The following is a 26,315-nucleotide window of genomic DNA, read 5'->3' as shown; positions in this document are numbered from 1 at the left end:
ATGTTGGGTGTAAAATTTAAGGAAACACTCACTCTTAGGGTGGCGCCAGTTCAAGGTCGACACTGATAGTCAGTGCTTCCTTAAATTTTGCATCTGGAAGTCTCGCTCACCTCTCCCCGCTCCCAACCTTGGCCATACCTATCGTTTGGTGTCTGCTATACATTTCTTATGGGAATGGTTCATAAAACTGTGAGCCTTCTTCTGAGCAGGACCGGGTCTGCCTAGCCAGAGATTAGGAAATAAATACCCAGGGAAGTAACTACAGTTCCAGGGCAAACGGGCTGTTCTTGACATTTGAAAAAGCCTAGGGAGAAGATTAGAAGAGACCAAAAATGTAGGAATCAAGGGGGAATTGAGTAATTCTGCCAAAGATTAAGACAAGTGAATTCGTGTTGTGATAACAGAATAATTGAAGGAAAACAACATCGCTATGATGTAGGGCACCCTTGAGAGGCATGCTCACACCGGATGTAGAGATGGATACAAGTCATCAGCCCAACTATGGAGTGGGAGAGACCCAGATGTAGATTCATATGGATAGTGACATGCAAGAAGAGGGCTCTTAGACCTGAGTTTTTGAGTGAGGATAAAACTAAGTGCATGCATACATACATACATAAATGGCTACGGCCATCGCCATGATAGAGGAGTTAAGAGAGAGGAGGCCCACTGATCACAGAAACGTGATTTTAAGAAAGGAGGAATTGACAAGTGAGACCAGTCAAAAGGACCATGATGGATTCCTGTTTAAAGACACAGGCACAGCAGGAATAGGGTGAAGGTCACCTGCAAAATTTGGCAGAGTGCATGTTCCCTGAACATCTTTTCATTGACAATGATATTAATGTAGACATCAGAAACAATATTCTCAAGGAGCTCAGGATTGTTTTTAAGAGTCCCAGGTGATTTGGGTACAATTTCAGGCCTTTCAACATTCATTAGGTTGATTTTCTGAACGCCCCTAACATCTGTTGAACAACCACCCTGAGTCTGAGTCAAATCTTGAGCTCCAGTTCACACCATGGTTCCATGTAGGAGGAAACTAATGTCCTTGAGTCTCCAATTTCAATATAAATTTGAGACTTGTCAATGGTAAAATCTGAAAAAGCAACCTAAGAATAACACTTCCATTATAACCCAAGGCCATCAAAGCTCTAATGTGTCCTGCGTGCAAAAATCATTGCCCCCTAATGATGGAAACCCAGCTGACCACTCTTCCATTTTACCTCCCAGTAATACTTTTGGTCCACTAAAGTGTGGCATTCCTCCAAACTCCCTTGTCCTGAAGGGAATATTGTCTCAGATATAAGTCCTCTGTGGGAAACAGTATCTTCACTTAAATGTGAATATGTATGGATATCTCCAAAGATGTCAAGTCCCAGGGATGATTTTATGAGCCGGGCCATCACAGGCAGCCCCAGAGTCTGAGGGGTCATGTTCTGAAAGTTGGAGTGTAGCTGGTGTGGTATCCAGTGCTGTCTCAGTTTCTTCTCCCTGCTTTGAATAAACTAAAAACTTGAGAAGAAGATGAAATCAGAACCAGAACATGGACATGATCTTCTGTCCCCCTCTCCTCCTGGAAACCCAGCCAGTTTCTGAACTGGCAACAGGATAGGAAGAAAATTTAAAGAGGAGGAAATTAAAACACACACCGCGCAATTTTAAGAGCAATATTCGATTTCTCAGTAGACTTGATGGTTTTTAATTTTGACATTTGAGGTTCTGTAAGAATTTGCAGGCTGCATTGGTAGGGCTAGATGATATTCTTCCAAAAGAACATTTAATTCAAAAATTAAGTGATGAACACTAAGGATTTCTCCAGCATCGACGGCAGAGGATATTTTCAACTCGTTCTTACCCAGACCTCTAATTCAGGGGCCTGATGACATGAGTTTATGATACCTGGCAAGTGCAAGTATTAAAATTCACATGTTGCATGTTTCCATATTGGAACATCGACCACAAGTCTCTTTTTTATTCCATTCAAAACCACTTTGCATAGTCCAAAAATTACTGATCCTCAAGCACCCTGGTGTAAAAGGTAGCATTATACTTTGGTTTGTAAAGAGTCAGATGGAAGTTTGTTAATTTGCCTACCACCAGGAAAATGAGCAGCAGTTAAACTAAAAGTCCAAAGTTCCTGAGGCCAGGTGCTTTGATCGGACTGAGGACTCTCGTTATTCGCCACATAAACCGAATTATTAAATCTTACGCTATCTTACCAATGTGAATTCTGGCTTCTCCAACTCAGAGAGTAATTTTAGTTTCCTCATTTCCCTTAGCTTTCCCTGCCTGGATCTCAGGCTAAAATTAGACTTAAGGTTGGAGGAGCTGGCTGGAAAGTTCAGGACCAACTCAGAATGTTTTCCATCATTTGACCAAACCTCGAATGCTGAACATTTCTAACATTCAAAGACGGTTTGTTGAGGTTTTCCAGTTTTACCCTCTTGGTTTCAAATGGCACCAGAAGCACAAGAGCCAAAGTTCTGTAAGGAGAAACTATTCCAAACAAGATTCTTGGCCCAAGGCAGACCTAAAAGGATCCAGATACATCGGAAAGAAGCCGCCCCAGTCCTGGGTGCCTGTGTAAATGGGGCCTCTGGACTCGGGGAGGTCTGGCTGTTACAAGTGGCTACTATAGAAGGCTGGGTCCCTTCTTTGGGAGCAAAGCACAGGGCGTGACATCTGCAAGGCCGAGGCTGGAGAACAGAGGCAGGGAACCCATGGGGACCACAGCCCACGGCAGGACTGCTGAGGCCACCTGCAGTGCTGCCACAGGAACACGTGGTGTGTGTCTGGAAGAGCTCACAGGATTAATGTGTTTCCAAACTGCAAACTAGGTGAAAACTGAGAGTCTGATGCCCCTGGAGGAAAAAAGCCTTCTGTTTATATACATGTGGCCACCAGCCTGGTAGATGGAGCGCACAGGAGCCTCCCTCCCTACATTGTGTGTCAAACCTCAAACCGTAAACTTGACCCCACCCCAGCACTTGAGATGAGAGGTCCGAGTGACAATGCAGGGAAGCTCTATCTTGGAGGGCACGAGCCATGCTTCTTGTGGGTCTCTGCTGTCTAGAAACATCCAGGGCTTAAAGAATTATGCCAAGGCATCAAGGTAGAAAAGTTTGACCTTTCAGAAAGCTCTGAGGAAAAAAGGGACCTGAAAGAATGTAGACAATGATCATATCATATTTTTTACCAAATTCCTACATGTGCAAGGCTTCCCTCAGAGCAAGGCTTCTCAAACTTGGATGTGTGTGGGAATCGTCGGGGGGTCTCATAAAAACACAGACTGTAATTCGGTAGGTCTGAAGTACAGCCCAAGAATCTGATCCTAACAAGTTCCCATGCTATGTCACTGCTGCTGACCCACAGGCCGCCCTTCGAGTAGTGGAGCAGTGTAAAGTCTTATATTTGAAACAACGATCATTAAACAACTTTTCATATCATTACTCAGCGCTCATTGGATGGGTGAGTTTCAATGCCTACCTCTTTTTTTTTTTTTTAATCCTGTTCCCCCACCGAACAATACATCTTCATCTAGGGAAAGTTAAGAAATAAATACTGAAACTCTTGTCTGGCTATAAAGTCAAGTCTTGTGGTGACTTAAATTTGACCTGCATTTTTACCCGGAGGAACAAGGGACTAGTGCATAAGCAACTGTGCCCCACTGTGGACACCATCATGAGGGTCCAGGAAAGAAGATCCAGAACAGATGGGCCTGCAGAGCTCTCCAGTTATTTCAAATCGTTGGATTTGCCAAAGGCAGGTTATATTCATTCCATGATGCTCTGATGTCCATGCCTCCGTTTAAAAATCATTACTGAGGTCATTGTCAGCACGGCATGGAAGTTTCTGGATAACACCTCTGTTGGAACACAAAGCTTTAGAAAAGAATGAAACTGTGTGCTATGGAGAGAGAAGTTAGCAGCATTGTCCTCCTGGGAACCTGCTTTGCAGTAAAAGTGTGCAGAGACAGCGTGTAGACAGTGTTTTCGTGTAATGAAAAAGTCTATACATTAATTACAGGGTTATGCAACTACGCTTCTTTCCGCCTTTGCTGGTATTTTTATAGAGCCATTAAAAATGACACCTGAGCATATTTTCCCCCGATAGTGGCATGTAGAAGCTGTGGCCAATCTGAGTGAGGATCAAAACTGCCATCCAATTACTTGGCAAAGCCACAGTCAGCTGCAACCACTTGGGTACAATTTCCAAGCCAGCAACCCAGGATCTGAGTCACTTGTAGGAAATAGGACAGAGGGTGTGGGTCAATGCACAAACTTAAAGAATCCCAAGAAGTTCTAGCTAAGATAGAACCGAGTATTTCTTCAGTTGGTTCATGGATGACATACGTGTCTTTTTGTCTTGGGCTCCTAAGGAAGTGGTGAGGCCAAGGTCACCAGTGTCCGGCTGAGTCTTTACTTATTGTCATGACTTGGAGGATGCCCAGAAGAGCTCCAACTGTTGCCTCACCGAGCTGTGAAGTTCTGCTGCAGCTGTTGTGGCAGATAACCTGGAGGAAGGCAGCCCAGGGCCAGCGAGCCGGCCTTCACACTCTGCCCCCTGGTGCCTCGTCGACACCCGGCCCCGATGGTTACAGATGATTTCAACACACGGTGAGGCCTCAGCCAACCCCAGCCTTCCTGTCATCTTTAAACTTGACCTGTCCTACCAAGGCCCCACTGGGGAAGATCTGGATTCAGTTCCAGCTAGGCCCACAGAGAAAAGCCGAGAATTAGCTGACACAACCAAACCCTCCTCTCAGGCATTTGGACACCTAAGGCTAAAATCATCTGGGGAGTTTCCCAAATGAAATATCCAAGGGATTTATCCGAATCACCACTTGAATTTCTAAATCGTTAAGTCTGAGCCGGTTGTGAAGTGGCAGCTTCGTGTTACGGTATTCAGCTCGTAGGACCTTCCAGGCAAGAGGATGCGCAGAAGACACAAAAGAATCTGATGGGGGTTGAACCCAGAGTTGACTTTGTCAGGGAGCACAGGAACATAGTGTTCATTATCTTAACAAGGAATTTGCATGGAGAAGCAATTTGAAACACGCATTACAGTTGGATATTAATACACTCCATAAAAGAGATACATACATTATTATTCTCTTAAATATTAATAAGGCGTCAACATTGGGCAAGCTATCTTTGCACAAGTCTGGGAGAAAGCCGTCTCTTGAGTTTCAGTTCCTGCTTTAGTCAAAACAGGAGTAAGTAAAAATCAGGTCTATTCCTTTTAAAAGATCTGTGCCATTTGCCCTTAAACACATTATCACTGTGGGTGGGGGTGACATGGAGTGGATGAGGAAAAAACCCAAGGGGTCCTTCTGATAACACAGACTTTCCAGGTGCCTTTGCTGGTTCTTGCAGACCAGCTTGGAACCCAGGGTCGGAGTTTTAGAACCCAGGACACAGTCGCTCTTGAGTGTGTGCGTTGGAACAGTCTGCTTGGAGTGCCATGGAGGATGCATGTGGAGCAGAACAAAATACCTAAAGTGATTAATTAGGAAAGGAGAGTTTTTCTTTATCTTGGAATTTCAAAAAGAAGATTATTTTATTTGGCAGCAGGTAAAACCAACAGGCAGGAAAAATAAATAAATATGTGTGCCCAGAGTGGCTTGCCCACATGCAAAATTATCTTATTTTTAGCACCTCCAAACAGGCATGTCTTCTTCCTGAGATAAAGGACGAGCTATATAATATTCTTTAGTCAGTTCCTTGAGAATGGCTTGCTCTGGAGAAGCATCTGCTCTGGTTCACCTATTTTTTGTAAAGTCTTCTTAATACACTCAAAGTGTGCTTAGAAGAACGCCAGGCTGAGTTTTACCCACAGGTGTGAATTAGCCAATGGCTTGAACGGAACTGAGAAAGGCAGCGAACTTTCATAGGTGAAAACAAAAAAAAATAAATAGTTGTAGGGTGGCCACTGCTTTGGCCCAAAATACAGAACCTCTTTTTTCTTTGTTTTCCTTTAGTTTTGTGATTTGAGTGTGTGTGTGTGTGTGTGTGTGTAAGAAACTACTATGGTTTTATCTCTTTACTGAAAAGATGTCCATTTAGGAGGAATAAAACCACATAATTTTGGTTTTATTAAAATGGGCTTTTCATCACAAAGTTAAAATGCTTTCCTTTTTTTCAGGCTTTAAAATCCCATCTACTTGCTAGACCCTTTTAGGGGTCAGACTCTCGCCAAAACATTTCCTTTTATTTTTTTTTTCCTGTTATAGTTTCACTTACGCTGTTCTAGTCTTTACCAAGGGCTGACTTCTCCTGAACGGACGCCCAGCATCTTAAATGATGAGATCCACATCCTGTCGGAGCAGCAGCCCGATGCCAGGGTAGAATTTCTATTGAATAAGCAGCAATGTAATCTTTATCAAAATAATCAGTAGTTCCCAAAACCACAAATAACAACAACAGGAGCCGAGTTCTACTAAATCAGCAAAGACCATTGATATAATAAGAGACGGAGGCGCTTTTTTTCTACATTCCCTCTCTTGCAAAGTCTACTGGGCTATTTTCTTGCACAGTCTGGGGGAGGGCAGGTGGAGGGAAGGAAGGACATTGCTCAGAAAGTGAAAAAAAAAAAATTGACATCACTTAAGTCACGTGATTGGCAAGAACCAATTAAGATGGGGCTGCGGAAAGGGGAACAGTTAAATTTGTAATTTGGGTTGTGTGAAAACTTCTTTGGGCCTCATAAACAACCACAGAACCACAAGTTGGGTAGCCTGGCAGTGTCAGAAGTCTGAGCCCAGCATAGTGGTCAGCAGGCAGGACGAACCACACTGACTGCAAACCACAGGGTTTCGCAGAGTGGTGAGCATCACGAACCCACAGCCAGGACGCCGCTTTTTTTTTTTTTTTTTTTTTAATCTTTAACAATTTGAATATTTGTTTTCGCAAAGGTACATTTTTCACAGGGCTTGGGGAGTCCCAGAGGTGTCGAGGGGAAAAAAAAAAAGAGAGATGGAGGGAGCCATGGATGGGAGTAAGGTTAAAACAGTGACATTTCTTGGTTTTCGCTCCTAAGGTAAAAGAAATCATTGAATCCCCCGCCTTCAGCAGAGGGTGCATTTGCAGGAGGAAGCGATGGCTTCAGACAGCATATTTGAGTCATTTCCTTCATACCCACAGTGCTTCATGAGAGGTGAGTACGCTCTGATCTTTTAATATCTACTTTTGCTAAGCTTTGCAGATAATGAAATGGCAGCCTGTTGCAACTCGGTGCGGGGAGCCCCTGCTGATTCCCTGTCTGTTTTGTGGGAGGAATTCAAACTCGGGCATATGATTACAAGGCTATTGGATTACTTATTCATCAGATGGCAGCTCTTCAGAAATGTTTTAATAAATACTTAGTTAAGCTGTTGAAGTGTTCAGTCGGTGCGTGAGAACTTTGTCAAGTGCAAGTAAGTTGGGGCTGTTCCTGATGAAAGTCCTAGAGATTAGAAAACTTGCACGAAGCTCTCCGGGTTTTATTTTGCTGCCCCTTGCCCGGAATGACTGTGGCTGACTTCTCCTGAACTCAGCATGCTGTGTGGCCCACACTCCGGCCCGCTCCAGGGTTTTGCGGGTGCGTGCACAGCTGGGCAGGCAGGCTGGTGCCAGTGGCGAAGTGGCAACTCGGCTGTCCCCAAAAGGCAGAAAGCACGGGAGCCAGGCAGATCTGCCTAGGTTAAAAGTACCAGAAAGGGGTGGTGCTGCTTTTCTTCGTGGCCTCAGTGCAGAGAGGCAGCCGGCATCTCTCAAGAGACAAAGAGAGCAGGTTGTCACGTCCAGAGGTCTCTCCCGCAAAGAGCAATGAAGAAGTTTCCTAAGTGGGGCGTTGTGGCGGCTGAAGTCATTCGATTGCATGCTTCCTGATAGGAACAGCTAGTGTGGAGAACCTGTCTGTGTTTCTGCAACCAGCCCTTTGAAATGTGCAGAGCCGTAGGGGAGCTGTGAGTGTGTGAACATGTATGTGTGCCAGTGCTTTTTGTGTATCTCTGGTGGGAAAAGAGGGCTGTGCTTAAACCAACAAAAATAATAACATAAAAATGTCACGAAGGCATTGCAGTGTGTCGGGGCACGCACTTTGACCAACGCCTGCGACGTGTGGCTTGATGGTTTGGCAGAGCTGGGATGCAGTGGGATGGGACTGGGGAATAATTAATTTTCTGGCTACAAACTCGAGCACGCACCCAAATACTATCTGTGACTCATTATTTATTCCTACAGCCAAGTGAGCAGGGGAATGCAGAGGGCTGCCAGCCACTTTGTCACAACAAATGCTTTTGTGAATGCCACAGAGCCTCTGTGTTTCCGGGTCCCTGAAATTTAAAAACTTGACAAAGATGTGTGTGTGTGTGTGTGTGTGTGTGTTCGGGGTTGTGGGGGAGGACTTTGGGAGAAGGGGAAGAAAGCAAGTCATTAACCGATTCAAAGCTTCAAATTAAAGGCTTTTCAAGTGCTTCTTTACTGGCAGCTGAGGAAATTTTAGTGAAGTTGAATCATGCGACGTGTGTGTGAGTCACACATCCTCGCGGCCTCAGGCTCCTGCGGCAGAAACGCACGCCGGGCCCGCTGGTGAGAAACTGTGAGCTGCTCCCTCGCTGCATTTCCTCTGGGCCGCTAACAAGCAGAGGAAGCAATATTTGCAGAATAACAGAAAAAAAAAAGATCTTCCTGCCTTTACTCCACTTTCAAGGCCCGCTCCAAACGATTATTGTTTCCTATTCTATCAACTCAGGAAGGCAGATTCAGGAAATTTGAAGGCATTCCTCTGGGTCATAGATTGGATTGTGGTGTGTGGTGCTGGGCTGCTTTCAAAGCCGTCCTTACTGACTGGACAGTTAGGATAGTGAGGGGACCTGGTGACAGGCACAGACAGGAGCCAAGCCCCTAACACAGCCCCACCGCTTCCTGTGCCCGATGGACAGACACTGCCCCATCCCAGGTTAGGAACAAGGGGCAGGAGCTCTCAGGAGGGTGGTGTGAAGAGGGCCTGGGGAGCCAAATCAAGAGCCTAAAGGGGTCTTTTCACTCCTTCCTCTTCGTAAAAGGAACTTGGGGCCTTTCATAATCTCTAACTCAGTAATATAATATTGAGATTTAATTTCAGAGAACCAAAATGAAATCTTGGCAATTTCCCAGCTAATTTCACCAATGTGATCCATCAACGTGAGGGTTTCCATTGTCTGGGTTAGCCATCCACCAAGCTGGAGAGGTGGCAAAATGTCATTGCTTTTGGTACCATTTGGGCTTTGCCTTAAGCATGACACTAGAAGCATCACCTTCCTTTCCAACAAATTGTCTTCTCTCAGAGTTCTTACCCATGTCTCCATAGCTTGGCCATTAGCTGTGCTCAGTGGTGTGGTCCTTTCTCGCTGCCTGTAATTTATAGTGGGTGTTCCCTCCCAACTGTAGCGACGAGCTGAAGAGGAAAACAACGTCGTGTTTTCTTCCTGGGATGGTACTTTATCAGTCCATGCAATTCTCACAGAAGGAAACCCGTAACTCATTTTTGGCGAGATACGCATGTGGATATTGGGGGAAAGAGAAGTGTGGGACCAAGCACACGATTGTCCCCCTCTCTGTGACAGGCGAGCGGGAGTCTGAAAGACTGGCATGCAAAACGAATGTGGTCTACCACAGAGAACGCCAGCCTTTTTCTAGCACACCACACCAAGTTCTCACTTAGTTTGCCTAGGTAAGAAGATAAGATGTGATCCTAATTCCCTGGAATTATCATGCATGGTTCGCCACGTGAAATTCTCGCGGAACCCAAACTTGTGTCCTTTCGCAAGGTGCAATGTGTGGCCCAAAGCGCTGCAGTAGGTGTGGAGAGGAAAAGCGGTGGCACATACGTATTTTTGCAAAATGCCTCAGGTAGCCTTGTTCTTAGAAGTGGCTTAGTGGTCTATGCAAAACCTGAATGCTAATATGCCTCCGAGTTCCTAGAACCACAGGTAAAAATCTCAGCGAGGCTGACTCGCTACTGTCTTCTTAGAGGCGTCTTTCAAAGGGAATTGAAGACTGCAAGATTGAATGTATGAAGTTTGCGTCTCTGTAAGCACCAATCTGCCGCTATTTGCAGAAAAATATTTATGAAGATACTTTTGGCTCTGCTGAAGATTTAAGACCACAGAAAGCCATAGATTAAACCGGGTATCGGACACAGTGTGAAATCCATAGTATTTTTCTAGGGCTGCTGTAACAAAGTACCATGGACTGGGTGGCTCAAACAACAGAAATGTATTGTCTTGCGATTCTGGAGGCGGGAGGTCTCAATGAAAGTCCTGGTGCGGCTTTATTTTGTTGCAGGCTTCAACGTGTCGGGAGGGTTGGTTTCTTCTTTCTGCTGGGCTTGTAGATTGCTGTCTTCTCCCTTTGTGCTCACATGGTCCTACTTCTGTGCTAATCTCCTCTTCTTATGAGGACACCAGCCATACTGCCTTAGGGCCCACCCTAATGACCTCATTTAACCTTAGTTACCTCTGTAAGGACCAAATCTCCAAAAATGGTCACATTCTGAAGTACTAGGAGTTAGGACTGCAGCATATGGATGTCGGGGTGGTGGGGAGCAGTTCAGTCCGTAACAGTGCATCTTAGCAAATCTGACTCCCCCAGCCCCCAAGGAAATGGTCCTTTTCCTACGTGCTTTCCTGGATGTTGAAGAACCAGACCCCAGCGCCCCCTGTGTGAGAAGGAGCTTTGCCTTCTGAAACTGCCAACGCATTTTGAAACTAAGAAAAAAAAAGGTGTTAAAAAATCTATCTACTCAGAATCATATCCTTTGCTATTTGGTCCTTTTGCACGCTAAGAAACTTTTGAAAGTGACAAAGCAATTTGGAAATGTTTAAGTTTTAAAAGAGCAAAAGCAGTCCCCAAAAGAAGCCACCTCCTTGGCTCCACTTCCTTCAGCGGGATTGTCCCTGTAATTTGGAACCATCTCAAGACACACTCTACCAATGGGGGCAGGGGGCAGACGACAGGAGGCCCCAAAGCTGCTCACACACCAAGTGCAGGCACAGTGAGCAGCCAGTAGCAGAAGCATCTTCAGAAGCAGCAGCTAATCCAGGATCTAAACAGCAAGGAGGGTTGGAGAGCTTTTGGAAGCAAATTTGTAGCCAGGAGATTCCTCTATTCTCTTGACATAGAGTTGAAATGTGTGCTCAGAAAAGATCTGCCCGTTCACCAAGGCAGCAAGACTAGGTCTAATGCTGGGGCAGGGGAAGGACCCCAGGCCACTGCGCACACAGATACTTTATTAGAAAAACCAGGACCTGGCTGGGAGTCAGTGTAGAAGAGAGAGCCCAGGAGCTGATCAGAGCAACCATTGCTAGAAAAACGCAGCGGCAGGTGGGCTGAACCTGGAACATGCATGGACAGCACAGTGATGGAAGACTTTTCTTTCTTTTCTGGTTCTCTGGCTTTAGTCAAATAGCATAAAGCAACTTCTCTCTTGAGCCTCAGTTTCCTCGTCTTTAAAACGAAGATGGTAGTAGCACGAATTGTTAAAGGAGCTGTGCGGACTCAATTAAACGAGCTGTGAAGTGTGCTTAGTGCACTCATAAAAAATTAGCAGTCAATACTAACCTTGGCCGTCGATGTTCAATTATCTAAGATGACACTCCATCAAAAGCTGTCCACTCTAGGAAAGGAGAGGTGGCAATGCCTGGGAGGACACGGGGCAGGCTCCCTGGAGAAAGTGATACTGCACATTGGATGCGGAAGAGCCGAGAGGAGAGGGAAGGGTAATCTGGTGGGGGTATAACCTGGGCAGGAGTTGAGCAGCAGAAGCCCCAGTAGGGGGTGGGAGGTGATAAGTAAATCAATCCACTGAACGGCCCTTCCAACATCATGTCACCTTCTTCTACTTAGAAGTACCCATGAAGTGGACAGAAAAAGACCGAGGGCCCTTTATATAATTCAATTTAAGTTTAGCTTTTAAATATCGAGGCTGATGGGGGCGTGTTGTAACATAAATCTCGACAGATGTTTCTCCTCCTTGAGAGTCCTGGTGTGGCTTTATTTTCCGGAAGCCCTTCTTAATGAAAAAGCCATTTCGCCCCTTGAACCACGTGAGGGTTCTCTGGGGCTCTGAGAGAGTGCCAATTTCCGTACTCAGCAGCAACATTTCTGATCACGTACTTTGCCTGTCTTGTTGGGGGTAGGAGCAGAGGCTGGCACAGGAAACTCAAGCAAGTTTTTCAGTTTCTCAGGTAACTTCCTAGTGACCTAGATGAGTCATTAAATGTCTTTGTGTCTCGTTTGAGTTCTGCAAATGGGTCTGATGAGGTTCTAGACGAGCTCGCCTCCTAATTACCAAGTTCCTGTTCAGAATCTTTGAACGCGTCAGAGAGGTACCATAAGACACAGCACAAGTGTTCTTAGTTTAATGACATGAAGCAACTATTTTTTATTATTTTATTTTCTGATAGGAACTGTGTGATCTTACCATTTCATACATGCATGCAAAACATTTTCCCACATTACCTCAAAAATTTTTTCCGACTCCCATTCTTCAGAGAACTCTCCAGAAGCTGCCCTGGTGCGTGAACAGATATTAAAATCTGCAAAATACTTTTCCTGCAAGACCTTGAGCTCCCTTGTCCCTTCTCCTTGGTGCCACCAATCTCCTGCTTTAGTATTTTTGCTGGGTAAAATAAGCTTCAAGCGATCTGTCTTTCTTAGCCTATTTCCCCCCCAAAAAATGTGATAACTATGATGCTCTAGAGTGGTAGAAAGGGAGCATTTCTTTTAACAGCTTTGCAGACCCTGAACCTAATTGGGGTTCTTTAGGAGAACTACAGAAGCTTCCTGAACACAAAACAGAGTTGAAAATCTCCTGCAACCTTTGACATGCTGGAAAAGGACCCTCAGAAACTCCTCTGGATCGCACAAATGTCCCTTTTGTTCGAGAGACGTGCTCTCCTACTCTCTTAGCTTTCTGACTCTCTCTCTCCCTTCCTCTTCCCCTCTTCTCTCCTGATAACACAGAATGAAACCAAAGAAGGGAAAGAAGGAAGCTAAGATGGAGAAATAAACCAGGTATCCAAAAGATGATTGAAATGATGCGTCTTATTACAGTGACATAGAGAGTGTAAAGCTCTTGCTGGGTTTATCAGTGAGAATTGTGTTTGACTGCACATAAAGGAAAGTCGGACTACAGTGGCTTAAGCAGCTGGGCATTGTTGTGTCCCATGTGATAGTGTGACAGGAGTAAGCAGCCCAAGGCTGGTGCGTGAAGCCAGGATGCTCCATGTTTTCATTGAACCGTGCTACGCCTGTGGCGAGATGGTCCACACCACAGATCTGTCCAGGCAGGAAGGAGATGTGAGGTCTCAAACTCTTCTCTTTGTGGGGCTTGGTTTTTTCACTCAGGAAAGGAAGCCCTTCTCTGCAAACTTCCCCTTACATATCTCATAGGTCAGAACCATGTGACAAGGCCTCTGGCTGGAAAGTCCTTGGGACAATGGAGTTGTCGCTTTCAAAGAGTGGAGGAAAGCAGAAGAGAAGGTGGTTGGGAATGCATCTCCAGGGAGCCCAGGGCAGCAGCCGCCATGGCAACAGGCCGTGATTTCCTGGTGATAGCTCTCGTCTCATTTGTTTTCCTTGTGAGCAGTGCTTTAAGAATACATGGAGAGTAACTCCAAGTTCTTCCCTCCATCCTTCTTGGAAGTTTCAGATGAATGCTAGGGGGAGGGGGAGGGCGATATCTATTCTTAATTTACTGAAAACAAAAATAGGCAGAAGATGGGATGGGGCGGGACAGGGAGCTGGATAAATGGGAGTCAAGGTCACTCTTATTTTCAATGTCAAAGCCCAGAATCCCACTTGACTCTGTGACAATGTTAGAAAAGAAAAACAGACAGCCTTGGATCAATGGGGAGTGTCGCTTGCCTAAGAGCCACCACACCTGGCCATGGGATTGACGCGCCTATCAGTGACTTGAAATAGTTTCCTTTTTTCTCTTCCTCACTCTTTTGAATTCTCAAAACCCCATGGCCCAACGTTTTTTTTTAAAGAGAATTCTTTTCTATAGAATTTCTTGAGAGAAACTTCCTTTTAAGTTATTTTCCTTAAATTTCCCTAAAGATGTTTTTATCTTTGACAGAAACATGACAACCAGATAATACCCCTCTATGGAGGAGATAGAACACTTATTCATACCTTGTATTTCTACGAGTTTCAGATTATTTTTGCTTCATAATTACTGGCCCTGTGTACTTCCTGAGGTTGCATGTGGATCTCTCTCCCAGCAAGTCAAAGCCTTGTTTCAAAAAGGAAAATCTTTATTCAGTTTTGCCCTGAACTAGAAATAATACAAATCTTTCATTTTGTTTTGCTACAAAATTGGTGTTCATTGAGAGAATTGTTGACTTCGTGTGACACTGCCCTCCTAGCCCAGAGTCCTTATGTGTCTATTTTTGGATGGACTTCTTGTTAAACAGTGAGCTCCTCCAGACATTTTAGGGGGCCCCCAATGTACGAGGTCACCAAAAATAGAACTCTCGGTTGGCTAGTTGGGTTTGCTCAACAGCTCTGCCAATTTCAAGACTGATGCTTCTTTGTGTAAACTCACACCCCATGTTCAATCGATTCTAAGTCAAGGCCTCAACTTGTCAAGTCTTGAAACCATGTCCATTGGGAGAGAGAAATCGGTGGCTCTGACATCTTACAAATCTTCTTCTTTAGCTTCTTTGCCAGCCATCCAGCTTTTACTCCTAGTCTTTTGGATGCTTTCTGTGAAGACTATGATTCTAAAAAGAACCTTTTCTGATCTCTGATGGTGAATGAAATTATTAGATATGTGCAATAAACAAACCAAATATAGCCTGGGAGCACCACAAAGCAAGATTCGGTCTCCGCTTCTCCTTGAGAGCTATATTGTCCTGATCAGCCCTTAAGTTCTTCTGAAAATGTATAGGATTTCAGATACTGTTTTTCATTATTTGTAAATCCTAAAGAAAGATTTAGAAAATATTGTAGTAGTCAGCTTGCCAGTTGGGGTATGTTTAAAAGAGCCTATAAAGGTCAGTGAGAATGCCATACACACGACATGGTATTCTGTGGTCACATGCCATCTTTGATCTTTGGGTGAGTTTTTTAAGGGACGCTAAACGTACTGTCAGAGCTGCTCTCTCATTGCTCAATGTAGGAGCAATTTCCTTCTGCTCTGCACAGTTTTTTAACTGGTACAGTCTTTGATGTTTATTTTTTATTATAGCCTCAAATGTGCAAAAGAAAATGTAGATTAAATAAAGTAAATTGGTTGGGGTGCCATTTTTTCCAGTAGCAGTGTTAATGCCAACCACAATTTGCTGCTCTTTATTACGCAGCTTCTGTTGGCACTTTGAACTCTGTGCAACCAGCCCCTCGTTCCACACCATCTGCAGGCTGCATCTGTTCAGCCCCAGCTACCTCGCTAACAGTCACAGCTGAAGTTGACATTAACCCACTTTGAAAGTATGTAACTTATAAAATCTGAAACTGCATGTAGATATAAAACCCATGCAGGGGTCTGGAGCAACTCCAAGGAAGGGAAAATAGCTATTTAAGAGAGTTTTCTGTCTCATCTTAGCCCTTTTCAGCACTGACATACATATGTAACATGGCGGGAATGGACAAAAATGAAATTATAGTGAAGGCACTGGCAGGTATGGACAGAAACTCACACTGCTATTTGATTATTATTGAATGCACTGTTTACAAAGATCAGACTGGCTATTACTCCTAAAGTCCTAGAGGAGAGGAACAATGATTAAACAACCTTAACCAAATACTAGGAGTGTGCAGAGTCTGGGGTCATATAAAGAAGTATGAAAGCCAACAATGGAAATTCTGTTCCACGGTCAATCATCCTACATCATTGCTTCATCTTAAAAATAAAAAGCAGGGGCTGGCCCTGTGGCCAGGTGGTTGAAGTTCTGTATGCTCTGCTTCGGTGGCCAGGGTTTGTGGGTTAGGATCCTGGGTGCAGACCTATTCCACTCACCAGCCATGTCGTGGAGGCATCTCACATACAAAGTATAGGAAGATTGGTGCAGATGTTTGCTCAGGGCTAATGTTCCTCAAGCAAAAACAAAAAAAAAAAGGATCGGCAATGGATGTTAGCTTAGGGCAAATCTTCCTCATCAAAAAAAAAAAAGCTATGCTTCCCTCCACAACCACAACATAGGTTGCGCTCAAAACAAAACGATAATTGTATTATAGAGGTGGATGAATCTGTTTAAACAACAAATGAACCATGAGACATATGAACTATGAGACATTGTCTTCTGTGAGGGTTTCTAAGTTATACACGTATGTGTGAGTGTGTGTGTTTCCTATATATAGTTATATATATAAAGTTTTATGTAGTTTCATTTGGCATCTAAAACTACATAATGGGATAACTCTATGTATACAAGTATATATATATTTATTTTTTTTCAGCTGGACTGATCTTAGCCATCTCTCTGCCTTAGGGCACTAGAGACATTCTCTTGGCCAAGATCCCCCAGCTGGTCAGTATCTGAGTCAGAACCAGGACCTGGGCCTCCTCGGCTCCTGTCCCCTAGGGTTTTGCAGATACTGGACTTATGTGGCCAATTCCACTTGGGAGTCTAAATAATCAGCAGGCACCTCTCCTAATCCTCCTGGATTACTCTTGCCTTGGTCAGAACCACAACCCCTTACAGGCCAAATCCCTCTCACTGTGTGGAAACATTACGTAGAGGAATTTCCATGGAGTCCGGACCCTTAAGAATTCCCTTAGGGCATGTTAGGAACAAAGTTGCCTGCAGAAGAGCCCACGGCCCTGCGCCAGTTCGAAAGCTTGCTCCTCGCCTGCGGGTGGAAGGTTCTCTCTCACCCTAAACCCAGCACCGCCCTCACTAAGCACCACCATACGCCCGCCACCCACTTAGGCAATCCTACGGTTAACCAGCTTGGTTTAGATGAGCTTCTCTGGTGAGATCTGAACAGCCAGAAGAACAGCAAATGTGCGTGTTCCTGCAGAGGGAGGCAGAGAGGGCCTCGGCCAAGGCTGCCAGCCTGCAGCTCCCCGAGGAAGCCCTGGGAAGAGGGAGAATGCTGTCTCCGCACAAAATTTGAACCCAGGCTACGAGTCCCATCTGGGATCTCTGTGCTCACAGCGCTCCTGATGCAAAGCTCTTACACTCACAAGTGGCCTCTCTCAAAGTCCTTTCTCTCTGTCCCCCTCTTCCCCCCGTCATGCTCGCACACACATGCACATGTTCATGCACACGTGGAAGCCAGCACTCAAAATTCACATGCTTTACAGAATCCACTGGAACTTCCTCTCATGATGTACTGAATCCGACCAAGCTTTTTCTAGGTGGAGCAGGAACTGCTCAACGTCAGGACAGTAATTTCCATATTCTCTTGATCACATCACATAGAAGTAAAACTTACTTAGCATCCCCCCAAACTGGTGCATAGTTATTTACGTATAAATTACACGCCTGCGCTATTGTATTGATATAATATAATTATAGTATGTGCGTTATAAAACACATCCCCAAAATAGAATCTAAAATAAGGTAAAAATTAAAAATGCAGGTCATGATGTTTTTTCCTTCCCCTCCGTGAACACCTCAGTTTGAATCAGAAAGTTGCCAGATAACTACGAATTTCGTGTCTTGCTAACTGGGACTCAGCTTCCACCCACAGATCTTTATTTCTTTGCCTGGAAGCTTTGATGGATGTTTCTGTATAAACTCCACTCCAGAAGGAATCGTGCATTCTTGACCACTGGCTCCTTTCCTAGGAGCTGTCTTTGCTGGGGAGATCAGGAGAAGGACAGACCTGACCAGCGAGGGGCGTGGGGAACAGGAAGCCCAGGGCTTTGGGGTCAGGTCATTGGTTTCTACCCCATCATCAGCACCTACCACCCGAGGTGACTCTGAGCCATTTACACAGTCTTGCAGAGCCCCAGGTTTCTCATCTCTAAAGCAGGCGCCATGATCCCTACTTTGGATGGCTGTCAAGAGGATTTCAAATGACACATAGGAAGCAATGGACACATAGAGGAAGTCAATAAATAAACACTGGGGCCAGCCCGGTGGCACAGTGGTTAAGTTCACACGTTCTGTTTTAGTGGCCCAGGGTTTGCCATTTCAGATCCCAGGCTTGGACATGGCACTGCTTGGCACGCCATGCTGTGGTAGGCATCCCACATATAAAAAGTAGAGGAAGATGGGCATGGATCTTAGCTCAGGGCCAGCCTTCCTCAGCAAGAGGAGGAGGATTGGCAGCAGTTAGCCCAGGGCTAATCTTCCTCAAAAGAAATAAATAAATAAGTAAACAGTAACCCTGAAAATGCCACTGAAGTTGCATAGAACTGAGGCCGGGACGGGAGAGTAACCTCTGCTAAGCCCAGAACCTGGCCCTGTAGCTGTGCCAGGAACCAGGAATGTATTAGGATAAAAAAATTGAGTCCACTCCTCTCACCACGGAGCAGAGCAGAAAGGATCCCAGTGCTCCTCGGCAGAAGATTGGGCTCAGGAGTATTAAAACTGATCATCGTCATAGTTGGTATTTATTGAGTATATAGTATGTGCCAGCACTGGCACTATGCCAAGCGTTTTCTTGTGTTGCCTCATTAAATCCTTTGCCCAGACCTGTGCGTAGGTGCTCTCATTACTAATCCTGTTTTGTTGAGGCAGCGCGGCATGCAGAGGTTCGTAACCTGCTGCAGGTTAGGCTGCTGGAGAATAAGGGACCCGGGTCCGAATGGAGGTGTCAGCCCTGCAGAGCCCACCTCTGCCTGTCGGGAGAGAGTGGGTGTTACCATTCTCTTGGTTTGACACACCAGAGATCCGAGCCTTATGGAGTTAGAGACTTGCCACAGCCCACAGACAGCAGATGACACTGGGGTGGGGGGCGCTGAACCTCAGTTGGCTTCAACTCGGGGTGCCATCCACTGTCCTGAACTGCTGGCATGGCTCTAGATGCATTCTGTGGCTTTGGGTCCCCACTGTCGGTGTCAATGCCTCCTCTGCCTGTTAGTTTCATGCTCACGGCCCCTACCCATCAAAGCTGCCCCCGAGGGAGACAGTCAGTGGTTCCAGGGCGGTCCACAGGGGGCGCTTCTCTATGCCAGTGCTCAAACTCCAATGTGCATCTGAATCATCTGTGCCCAAGATGAGGGAGAGATGCTGTCTTGGTGGAGGGGGGAAAGAATCATTTGTCTTAATTTATCAGTCTAGGGTGGGACTAGAGGAGGACAGCAAGACACTTCCTAAAAACCCTTAGGAAGGCACTCACTCTCGGGGCCATGTAAGGCTGACCCTATGCCATGACCTTGAGAGACAGCACCTCCTTAAATTTTGTGTCCTAGGTGCCTCTCTGGCCCTAGCCTGGTCCATGTCCTGTGACCCATATACAGAAGAACCCATGGAAGGATCCACCAAATAATCAGGGGCTTCACACCAGAGTCTGTCCTTCAGGAAGCCAGGGAGCCCTCTGGGAGCCAGAACTGCCACAGGTTCGCGGCCAGGGTTTTCAGTGAGACTCTCAGCAAACGCTCACATCCAAGTAGTTCTTCCTGTGCTTGGGATAAAAATTTGACCCAGAAGGAGTTGATTCAGCTGTGACAGCAAGAAGTGGCCTCCAGCCCTCCTGTAAATAGGACCCTCCACCAGGAGCCAGGTGCATAGCTGGAGACCCTCTTGCTGGTGAGCCCCTGAGAATAGTCTCTCCATCCTTCTGCAGAGACATTTGTAATCTCAAAAGTCTGCATCATGAGCCCTCTGACATCATTATAATTCCTTTTTTCAAGTAGGTGGGTTTGAGGTTTTCTTTTTTTCTCTTTAACGTTATTTGTATAAAAGGCATTTCTCATCTGATTATTCTACAACCAGTTACCACAGAGTCACAGAAAGTTCCTTCCCTTTCTCCTTGGGCTCCACAGGGCAAAGACGCAAGAATTAATTACATTTCCCCCCAAAGCCACCTCCCAGCCAGCGAGAGTCCCCTACTCACGGCGAATATAGGGAGCCTGCCAGCCTCTGGCTGTTGCAGTGTAAACAGCTTAATGGGAACAGATTAAAAGGTGCTCGAGCTAATTATTCTCCACAATAAAAAATAATAATAAACCAAGAAAGTTCTCTTGGAAAGGTGATTCTGAGATACCTCAAAAGAGCTGCTTTCCTTATGCGAAGTGTGCGATTGACAGGGAAATACAAACTCCGTGGTATAAACTAGAGATTATATTTTGAGACTCTTTGTTACTCAGAAAACTCCCTTTTGTGCTTATTTAGCACCTTCTGCATACACCCCAGAGCCAGGTCATCTTCCCTCGTTGATGTCCACTTGACCTGCAGGCTTTGGTTCTTTCCGGGGAGTCCTCACCCCGGCCCACGCAGACACGCCTACAGAGGCCCCCTTCCTGCCCTTTTGGGTAACAGGTTTCACCTCAACCATATCAGTTTAGGATCAAACACGTCATTTACACAGAAACAGCTGGAGTCGTTTCAACCAGCCTCATCTCTCTATTCCGCTTTTCAATAAAGACCATGCCGCCTAAAGGAGTCGAAAGCAGAGAGGGACCCTTGGCACCCGCCCCATAGATGAGCCTGGAAATTCCTGCTGCCTGGGCCCCTGACAGGTTCTTGACGAGGAGTTGACACGAAATGAGAGTGACAGGGACGACTCTACCTCTGGCTCAGTGAGGTTGGGTGCCCTTCACAGTGTTATTGAGAAGGACTATAGTTTGTGCAGTAAAGTTAGGTGATAATTAAGTTATTGCTTATAAATAAAGGAGAACAACCAGCATTCGCCAAGCACTTACAATGCATCGGCCATGTTGCCTCCATCATCTCTTTTAATCAAAAACCTTATGAGGTAGGTACAGCTCTTAATCCCCATTTGATAAAAATACAAAGGAAAAGGAAGCAAAGCAGCCCAGGTCACATCACTCCTATGAGGGAGAGCCCTGCAGGAGTCCAGACTCTCTGACTTACCCACTCCCATCCTGTGACTCAGTGGCAGGAGAGTGATGGACACAGCCTGTGGGGTCCGAGAGCCTGTGTGCAAATGCCAGCTCTGCCCTTCCTGCTGAGTCCCCTTGGGCAGACTGCTGACCCTCCCTGGGCCTCCCTTTACTCATCTGAACAGCGTGATGAGGATGATGGCAATGGTCACCGCTTAGGTTGCTGTTGCGTTAGAAATGCTGGAATGCTGCCTGACACACTTTAAACCTGGAGCTGACTTTTCCCATTGTAATGGGCTTTTCCTGTCCACCTCATCTGCCTTCTATCTTAAGATATTCTGCCTGACTTTCTCATTTTCCTCATCACATAAACCAAATCCAAAAAGCGAACCCCAGTTCCATCATTCACGTGAGCGCACATGGGTGTGTAATGTATCCTTGGGGACATCATTTTACTGCTGGCAGCAAGTGGCTGATGTATGGAATGTATGGGATGAGGCATGGTCTGTGGCAGAAGGAGCCTCGGGCTGACTCGGCTCCCAGCTCTGGCTGTGTGTGACTTTGCACCATTATCTTCTACTCCCATTTCGCTCTGACATTCTAAGTGAAAGACATGGTGTAGGCTAAGAATTTGCCCTCTGTTAACTCTAGGCAGGGTTTCTCAACCCCACCACTGTTGACATTGGGGACCGGATCATTCTTTGTCGAGGGGGCTTGTCTGTGCATTTTAGGATGTTTAGCAGCATCACTGGCCCCCACCCACTAGATGCCAGTGGTACCACCTCCCCAAGTTGTGACAACCCAAAATGTCTCCAGACATTGCCAAATGTCCCCTGAGGCAAAAACCACCCCTGTTTGAGAACCATGGCTGCAGAGAAACCTTAGGAACCAATGCAATATTGTTGCTTCCCATTTATTTATGGGCCAAGGAAATAAAAGAGTGGTGATTTTGAGCCCCTCCAACACAGCTGCATCCCCTATCCCTGGCTTTACCCCTGCTGCCACTCTTGTCCCCTAATGCTGGTTCAAGCTGTCCAAAAAACTGACAGTCCATGAGTAGGGGCCTTGAAATTAGGGTGATCAGCTGTATTCCCATAGTCAAGAGCAGAAAATAAAAGTCATCTGTGACTCCAGTCTCCTGGGGACAAACAAGAAAGAAATGACATACTGGGATTGCTTTCTAGAGGAAGCCAAGGCTGTTAACCTGATCTTCAATGGGTTTTTACTGAAAACCTGGGGCAAAGGAGGAAAAATTAGGTACTCCTGGAACACTCCTCCAGGTCGCTTTGATTGATGTACACATCATTAAAATTCAGATGAAAGAAGTCATCCCATAGGAAGTGATGAGAAAGCGTTGTTGGAATGTCAAGTTTCATTGAACAAGCACTATTATGTAGCATTTATCACAGGCCAGGCCCTGTATTAAGTGCCGTACAAATAGGAACTTATGACATTGTTGTCACCTATACAGTGGGGACAATTAGTCTCCTCATTTACACATGGGTAGCTGGGGCACAGAGTGGCTGAGAGATTTGTCCACACTCACACAGCTAGGAAGCGGCACGGCTGGACTCAACCTTAGCCTGGTTTTGGATCTTGAGCGCTTAACCACTAAACTGTGCGTATTCTCAAGAGGGTGTGACCTGGGCACACGTCTCCTTTGGAATAAATTCAAAATGAGTGATCTTAGTCTCTGATTACAGTCGTCATGAGAAGCAGGACCATGATTTGATAATGAAAGAGCCCTAAACTCTTTTAAAACTGTGTTTGAAGCATAGTGCTGCAATTCTGAATCCTTCCAGTGCCTGATTTTGAATCACTCATTTTCCTTCCGTTTTCATAATGAGATTGTCAGCATGTCTTTGATGAAGACTCCTGAAACCTAGAAGGGAGATAATCAAAAAGACCAGGTAATGATAGGTTCCAAGACCTCCAGATCTTGAAGATTTAGTCAAAAGTTTCAGAAATCCCCAAGCATATTCAATTTCACTTTTCTACATGCTGGTTTCAAATCCCCTCTGGAAGGATACTTCTCTATGCTCCTTTGCACAATTTCCATTGCCCCCATAATTTCTGGTAGTAGGGTCATTAGAGCCACCCAATGGCGCTGTTGTTCAGTGGAGGGAAGTCGTTGTACAGGTTGTAAGTCCTGGGATGTGTGTCTTCACGGGGTGCTGAGGGAACAGAGAGCTGGCCTCCCCACATCCTCATCACAGACAAGGGTGGACACAATCTATGTCTGCTCCCTGGAGCAACAGGGCTACCAGAGTGATGTTCTGATGACCAAGTCTTCCAGGATGCCAATTGGGAACTCACGCAAGTAGCCACATTCTAGTTCTGGCTCCTTTTTGTTCTGTTCATGTATCTACTGTATCATTTACCAACATGTAATTCAAGGTTTTCTGTTTATAAGTGTATTCTCCCAGAGACTCAGTTCTTTGAGAGATAAGTTCTTTCTTCTTTTTACTCCCAGCACCTGGCAGGGTGTGGGCATGCAACAGATGTTGGATGGATGGATGGATGGATGGATGGATGGATGGATGGATGGATGGTTGGATGGATGGATGAATGGATGGATGAATGGATGGACAGATGGGAAGGTGAATAGATATATGGATGAAGCTCCATCCATCTTGTGCTTTACCACTGAGGTGTAGAAACTCCAACAAGTCTGAGCAAAAGAGGCCACAGTAGTCTCTCTACCCGCACAACAACAGCAGGGAGCAAGTAATTAGGATGTTCACCCAGACTTGTCTCCTCACTTAACTCCCGTGATGAGCTAAGAATAGGAAGCCATACATGAGAATATTAGAGCAAAGAGGAGCAGGCGGCATGGAACTACTTCCACGTCTATCCAGAGCATCGGGCTGGAAGTCCTGTGGTTATCCATTGTGGGAACCTGGGCAAGCATGCAAAGAGATGCACATGAGAAATACCACAGAGTCAAGGCGCTGCTTTCTGTTCCTGAGTTGACTGGTTTGTGCTTTAAATCAAATACTTATACAGAAAAATAAACATCTGTGACCAAGAGAGTTCACAATCACAGGACTGATCACGAGGTCCAGTCCATTTCCAGTTGGGTTACTTCTGAGACATCAAACAAAGAACAACGGAAAGAGTGCCTTCTAGTCCTCTGTTATCTGCTCAGAGACCTTTTTCATGGGAAAACAATCATTTTTTTCCTCAAAAAAGAGAAATAGTGGAAAAATAGAAGAAGTTTGGTAAATAAAATACAGTAGACTTGTCATTAAGTTCTTGGTCTTGCCTATTTCGGTGAAGCCTCTGGAAGCTGAGTGGGCACATGGACTGTCCTGCTGGATGTCTGGCCCATTTTGCCCAGCACTCTTTCTCCATCTCTCTCAACTTATGGGAAAATTTTCTTCAGTGAAATGTTGGGCAGGTGATATTGCACATGTGTGTTCTCCATTCCATTCTGGGACCTTCAGCATTTGTCAAACGATTGCAGTATCTGGTGTTCCTGATCACCCCTGACCATTCCCCAAAGCCCCTCTGTCCCTAAATCCCCCTTCGCCAGGCCTGGACCTTGGTCATCTGGAAGCATCCTCCTTTACTCATAGCCACATCTGCATCTAAGAGGGATTCTGTCAAGGTTGGGCCTCATTCTTTGTCCCATTCAGGAATGTTCCTTAATGGATCCTCTGTCCAAATAAATGCCTTCTTATCTTTGTAATTTTCATCCTTTCCCTTAGGACTGGGTCTCCTGGTTCCTTTTCCACGGGTCTACTTGTTCAGTTTCCTTTTTCATTTATTTCAATCATATATCCAGAACTTCTTGCCAGAGTAGTTCTGTCTCATTACTTTTCCAATTTTCTTTTCCATGCTTATCACATTCAAATATCTTAAATCAGTGGTTCTCAACTGGAGGGGGAGGAGGAGGGATGAGGGGATGATTTTACCCCCAGGGCACATTTGACAATGTCTAGAGACATTTTTAGTTGTCATAACTGGTGGAGGAGTAGGAGAGGTGTACTGGCATCTAGTGGGTAGATGCAAAAGATGCTACAAACATCCTACAATGCACAGCACACCCTCCACAACAAAGAATTACCAGGCCCAAAATGTGAATAGTGAGAAGGTTGAGAAATCCGACCTTGTATCATCACCAGGGCAGTGGTTAGAGAGACGTAGTTCTGCCCCATACGCCCTCTTGGTGTTTTAATTTCTGGAAAGTGCAACCCCTACCCCTGAAACTGGGAAAGCAATTGTGCATGTCTTCAGAGAACAAGTACGCGTCAAAGGGTAGATGGAGAACCTTTCAGTTCTTAGAAATTAGGGGGGCAGTGCTCACTTAGGGCTCTCCAAAGCCTTTCACAGTCTGGTATCTATTGTAGGCACCTTAATACTATAAAAGAGGATCCTAATCTCTGTCTTATGTGGAAGAGGAAGTTATCACCTTAAACGGATGATCTGAAGACTATCGTAAAGACTTTGAGTATCAGAGAAAAAGGAAGAAGATAAAAGACAAGACAACTCAGCATAAAGTCAAGGCTGGAGACAGCATTTAGAGACAACAGATCACAGGCTGGAGGGAGGAGATAAGGAGAAGGCAGGAGACTCAGGAGCAGAGTCAGGGGGCACCACTGAGCTGGTGAGGAGGATGACCAGCTGGCCAACAGGGCTATGCCTGGACCCCAAGAAGGAAGAGATTTTTACAGAGGCCAAAGGATTCCCTTAAGAGAGAGGCTAAGGATTGGACGGGAACAGGATGAGCCAGGAAGATCAGGGGGCATGTGGTTGGGACTGTTGGGAAGGTGCCTGGAGCACCAGGAAGCATTCCTCCAGGAAATACACTTGAACTAAGGGGCAGGGAACTATGTGTTACTAGCACCCACTGTGGGCCAGGCTCTCGCAGGCAGTCTCCATACATTATCCCATGTACCTACCCAATGCCTCTTGAGCTAATATTGTTATGCTTACATTGAAAGCAAAAAATGGAGTCTCAGAGTTTAGATAACAAAAACAAGAATTTCAAAGTTTAGGAGGATTAAGAAAGAAAACCAAGTGGCATGGCCGATAACACTGGCTGTGTCAGGATTAAAACCGAGGTATGTCTATTGCTTTCCACTAAATCCTGAATATACCACCATTCTTTCAGTCTGCTTAGCTATATGTAGTGCACAAAACGTCCTCTAACTTGAGCTTGGAGTGGGCCCTTGAGCTGACCACCAACTGGGCAAAAAAAAATGGAGGGAGGCCAGCTGGAGCAGAAAAGACAGTGGGGAGAGGCCGTCCAAGAGATCCATCATGGGCGGATGAGTGTGAAAAACCAACAGCCATCCTTTGGCTCAGAGACTTGATCATCTGGATTTCAAGTAGAATGGAACCACATTTAACAAAAAGAAATTCCTCCTTCAATTCATACAGCA

General features: G+C 45.5%; 1 protein-coding gene across 7 annotated transcripts in view; it reads left to right on the top strand.

Moving 5' to 3' along the window:
- Positions 1-26,315, top strand: part of RUNX1 (RUNX family transcription factor 1) — a 263,885-nt gene that overhangs the window by 11,486 nt on the left and 226,084 nt on the right. For 2 of the 7 annotated variants that reach the window (XM_070252583.1, XM_070252580.1), the window contains exons 1-2: positions 6,651-6,827; positions 7,042-7,158. In XM_070252583.1, the coding sequence (XP_070108684.1) occupies positions 7,101-7,158 (58 nt within the window). In that variant the 5' untranslated portion in view covers positions 6,651-6,827; positions 7,042-7,100. Of the gene's footprint in view, positions 1-4,604; positions 4,620-6,650; positions 6,917-7,041; positions 7,159-26,315 lie in introns of those variants that run through there. The other 5 variants (XM_023630094.2, XM_070252578.1, XM_070252582.1 and 2 more) reach the window with 3 other exon arrangements.

Source organism: Equus caballus, chromosome 26 (genome assembly GCF_041296265.1).
Source record: "Equus caballus isolate H_3958 breed thoroughbred chromosome 26, TB-T2T, whole genome shotgun sequence".
NCBI lineage: Eukaryota > Metazoa > Chordata > Mammalia > Perissodactyla > Equidae > Equus > Equus caballus.
This window is presented reverse-complemented; position numbering and strand designations above follow the sequence as displayed.